A 4,815-nucleotide genomic window follows, 5' to 3' on the forward strand; every position below is an offset into this window, starting at 1 on the left:
TAGGATGAATCACCAGCCCCTATTAATAAAGCAATAGATCACTCTAAATATAAATTCCATTGATTCAATACAAATGGTTCGACCCCCCCCCAAAGCCATTAAGACACGCCTGGACATGTTTACGTATAACTAAAAAACAGATGGAATGTCTTAACACGTTGGTAGTGAGTCATAAATCACTCTAAATATAAATTACATTGATAGCAATGCAAGGAATCAAGTGACATTGCCATGCCCCCCCCCCCAAAAAAAAGACCTTTAGACACGTCTGAACATGCTTGCGTATAAATAGGAACAGATTGGGATAAATTCTTTTGTTATGAACCATGTTCAACCTCCTCCTCCCCCTTAATGTCATGTAACCTACACCTGCTGGGTTGCCAAAAGGGGATTTTGTAAACTATAGAGAGTCATTTCAGTTCCGAACTCTGGAGAGAAAGGTTGTTGACAAGGTTAGTAAGAAATCATGTGTTACGGTATATGTAATTCTTTCTTGATTAAAATGTCGCTTAAAATGTGTGCTAATTAGAAAATATATGAAGCAGTCTAGCTATATTCGTGGATATTTTAGTTAGGATCAGCATTTTATGATGTTTTATAGTAATTTTTGTTCATTTTAACTGATTACCAGCTACCAAGTTGTGTAAAAACTCCCGTAATTCCCCTTTTATGATATAAAAATGTGCTATTGTTTTAACCCTGTAACTCAATAACCAATACACAAAAGGAGTACACCTAGAACCGCGTCGTATTCGAACCTTCTTCAATAAACTATGTAAACCCTATCTCAATTAAAACTAGTTCTTTAGTATAACATAAGCATAAATGGAGAGACCTCAAAATCATACAAAGAATAACAACAAGGGAAGGGTAGGTGTAGAAAGGGCCTACTGAACCTATATAAATCACACCATAAATGTATACAATATCATAAAGATATACCAAATAATAACAATACAAAACATGAGTACCTAGAACCGCATCATAGTTTAGTTTTCAATAAAATACGTAAACCCTAACTCAATTAAAACTAGTTCTTTAGTATAACATAAGCATACATGGAGAGACCTTAAAATCGTACAAAGAATAACACTACGGGAAGGGCGTGTGTAGAAAGAGCTTACTGAACCTATATAAATCCTACCCTAAATGTACACAATATACTAAAGATTCACCGAATAATAACAATACAAAACATGAGTACACCTAGTACCGCGTCGCAACTTAATTTGTAACTGTAATTGGGCAATGTAAACCATATCTCACTTAAAACTAGTTCTTTAGTATAACATAAGCATACATGGAGAGACCTCAAAATCATACAAAGAACAACATTACGGGAAGGGTGTGTGTAGAAAGGGTTTACTTGAACCTATAGAATTACCTACACATTATACCCTAAATGTACGCAATATCCTAAAAATACACCTAATAACAACAATACAAAGCATACATCCTTACTGTAGAACTTAGTCTTTGCTTAATTTTCAATAAACTACGTAAACCTAATCTAGTTCTTTAGTATGGCATAAGCATACATGGAGAGACCTTAAAATCATTCAAAAAAACAACATTACGGGACGGGTGCGTGTAGAAAGGGTCTACTGAACCTATAGAATTACCATTAAATCATCCACTAAATGTATACAAGATCCTAAACATACACCAAATAATAACACTATGGACACTGAATGTCGTCACCAAGTCACATGACGTCGTACCAATACACTAAAAACAAATTCAAATTTCCCGCCAACAATATCACGTGATACGTGCCGTCCCCCCCCAACCATATTTTCCCCCTTCAGGCACGGTACCATCTAGAGGAACGAGATAGATAGAAAAGGGGGGGGCAACAAATGGGGCTACGTAAAGGCCGCCTGTATACCGAATTAATTCGGTATACAGGCGGCTATACTCTCTATCTTCTTCAAACGGGCAGGAACTAGCGATATGTCCCTTAGTGTACCATAATGAACATGAATCTTTCGAATTCATATACTAGTTGGGCATATAGCAATCTTTCGAATTCATATACTAGTGTGGCATATAGCAATCTTTTGCTTCATGTCCAAAGTCATTGCAATTTCGGCATTGAAGGGTTTTTTCTGGTTCTTTCGGGCAATATTCCTCCATAATCGTTACGGATTGCTCCGTTTTGCTCAGTATTCTTGGTTGTTTCCTTGTGGTCGTTTTCAAGTCTTTAGGGAGATCAAAATGCCAAGGTGGAGTAGGTGAGTTTGAAGCCATCTGAAAGTATACAATATTAATAGCGTCTCTTAGTGGCTTGGGAGATAAACTCCCAAGGGAAAACAGAGATTGGCTCTCGGGAAAAACAGAAATGTTCCTTTGTTAGGTACGGGACCTTATTATTTTGGAGGTAAACTTGGACCTCATATTTCGACCGTAATCGTTTATTATCAGGAGGTCGATAAAAGATATCGACTTCATTACCTCCTGCACTCTTAAAAAAAAGGGTGTTTCTTGACACCCCAATGAGGACTTTCTCCTGCTACAAATACGTCACCTTTTGAGTACTTAATTAACACCTTTTCGATTCTGGAATAACACCCTTTCTGGTATTAAAGTATTCCTTTACAGGCTTAAAAGAACACTCCATTGTGTGGCTATATACACCCTATGGAGAGTAAATTTGCCTGTTTGAAGAAGGGTCAAAGACTTAAAACACCCTTAATGGTGTAATATTACCTATTTTAAGGAGTTTATTAACACCATTTAGAGTGTATATATACCTGTTTAAGGGTTGTTTTAAATCTCCTTTAGAGTGTAATATAACACGTTTTAAGGAGGTTAAAACACCCTTTAGAGTGTAATATTACCTATTTTAAGGAGTTTATTAACACCTTTTAGAGTGTAATAGTACCGGTTTTAAGGAGGGTATTAACACCTCTTGAAGTGGCAATAATCTACTAATTAAATTTATAAAATCCGATTTTTTTAATTCAATCCAAAATTAAACACTTAATTTTTTTACATTTTTTTCGTAAATTGACTTTACATTGCGTGCCATGCAAAGTAGAAATCGCTGTCAGCAATGACTGACTACGATTACTATTGTTCATGCCCAATAATTCAGTTTCAATTAATGCAAGGCACTTAGCAATTTTGTTTGCATATGCAATGTTGAACACCCAATAGGAACTGAACCATATGCAAATAGCAGTTATAAAATTATTGGTTTCAAGAAACCTTTCTGAATCAATATGTATGTAAAATTTTTTTGCACTTATTATTTCCTTACCCCTAAAAACTATGACTGGTTCAGTCGGTATTTGGGTTTCAGTACTGTTTTGATTAAAAAAAACCCTATTGTGATGCTCCTTGACAAAGCTAGGAAGCAATAAAAAGGACCCTATCAACTTCTTTTGTTTCTTGCGTGACTCGTCTATTTCCTCATTTACTTCTGAAACTAGTGAAGTTTTTAAACCCTTTGCAATAGGCGGTGAATTATTCCAAATTTTATCAGTTAAGTCCGTCAAAGACGTTTTAAGCTTCTTCTCTATATCAACTTTGGTTATGCGATGAAACTCCAGTAAAAGCTATATCACAGGAAAAATTATTTTAAAAACAAATGAAAATATAAGTAATTTAGGTCGAGTTAAACTAAAGAGTTATGAGTTGGTTCTGTCGCGATTAAGCGTGGCAAAGAAACCAAAAAAAAATATATATATATATATATATATATATATATATATATATATATATATATATATATATATATATATATATATATATATATATATATATATATATATAAACCTGGTTATTATCCTGAAGAGCTGGATAGTGTTCCAATATTACTTCTAAATTTTTTCCTTCTTTGATTTCGGCAAATCTTTCAGCAAATGTTTTATCCATCTTGCTGTTGATAATCCTGAAGTCAGGAGCAGTTTTTTTAAGTTCTTCTATCATTCGTTTTTTGTGCGCTTTAATACTCCTTTCATCTTCAAAAAATTGTACACTCTGGAAAATATATATTAATAAATTTAACTGTAACTATTGAACTTTTGTAAAAATACATTATCTAAACCAAAAAGCACTCACAGAATTAAGAGCCTTGTCTGGAGAGGCTGTGACGCCAGATGTTGGAGAAGCTGTGACGTCAGATGTTGGAGAAGCTGTGACGTCAGATGTTGGAGAAGCTGTGACGCCAAATGATGGACAAACGCGAGGAGAAATGTCTGAGCCAAGATTCATGTCCTCGATGTCTAATTCACGTTCATTCATATGAATAAAAGATAATGGCCTCTTAGTCAGTTCTGTAAGAGATGATACTGTTAAACTGGTTTCTCTGACTGTGGCAGTAACTATAGCAGCAGTTGTAACACCTTTATCAGCTGTATCTTTTCTATTTTTAGATTTTCCATTCAACTTTCCCGCATACTTTTTCCTTTTTTCTTCCACGTCTGGAATGTCTTTAAGTTTTCTCCGAAAATTTTTAAATTTGTTCTTCAACGTTACTCTTGGCTGACGTATTTGAAAACTTCCGAGCCATGTGCTTGGAATATTACAAATTGGACTGCGCTCACGCCTTTACCGGCCCCGGTTTTGCTTGGCAGAGCGCTTTACGTATGACTGGAGTTAAATTAGAACTTCTTTTAGACCCTGATATGCACCTATTTATCGAGAAGGGAATTAGGGGAGGAGTTTCTCTGATAACCCACAGGTTGGCTGAGGCGAATAACAAACATCTTCCTGAAACCTACGACGCTTCGAAACCTAGTTCCTACATCACTTTCCTGGATTGTAACAACCTTTATGGAACAGTAATGTGTCACCATTTACCTATGAGGG

The 4,815-nt window shown here is 35.3% G+C and overlaps 1 protein-coding gene across 1 annotated transcript; it reads right to left on the minus strand.

Annotated features, from left to right (window-relative positions):
• Positions 1-2,037: 2,037 nt before the first annotated feature.
• Positions 2,038-4,516, minus strand: LOC149677693 (uncharacterized). The gene is made up of 6 exons (XM_089837373.1): positions 4,483-4,516; positions 4,066-4,436; positions 3,781-3,984; positions 3,065-3,560; positions 2,366-2,457; positions 2,038-2,250 (listed from the first exon to the last, which is right to left on the minus strand). The coding sequence occupies exons 1-6, from the start codon at positions 4,514-4,516 to the stop codon at positions 2,038-2,040; spliced, it is 1,410 nt and encodes a 469-aa protein (XP_089693499.1).
• Positions 4,517-4,815: the final 299 nt, after the last annotated feature.

This window comes from Phalangium opilio, unplaced genomic scaffold, assembly GCF_054372755.1.
Source record: "Phalangium opilio isolate 3A_F unplaced genomic scaffold, DU_Popi_V2 ptg000043l_1, whole genome shotgun sequence".
Lineage (NCBI taxonomy): Eukaryota > Metazoa > Arthropoda > Arachnida > Opiliones > Phalangiidae > Phalangium > Phalangium opilio.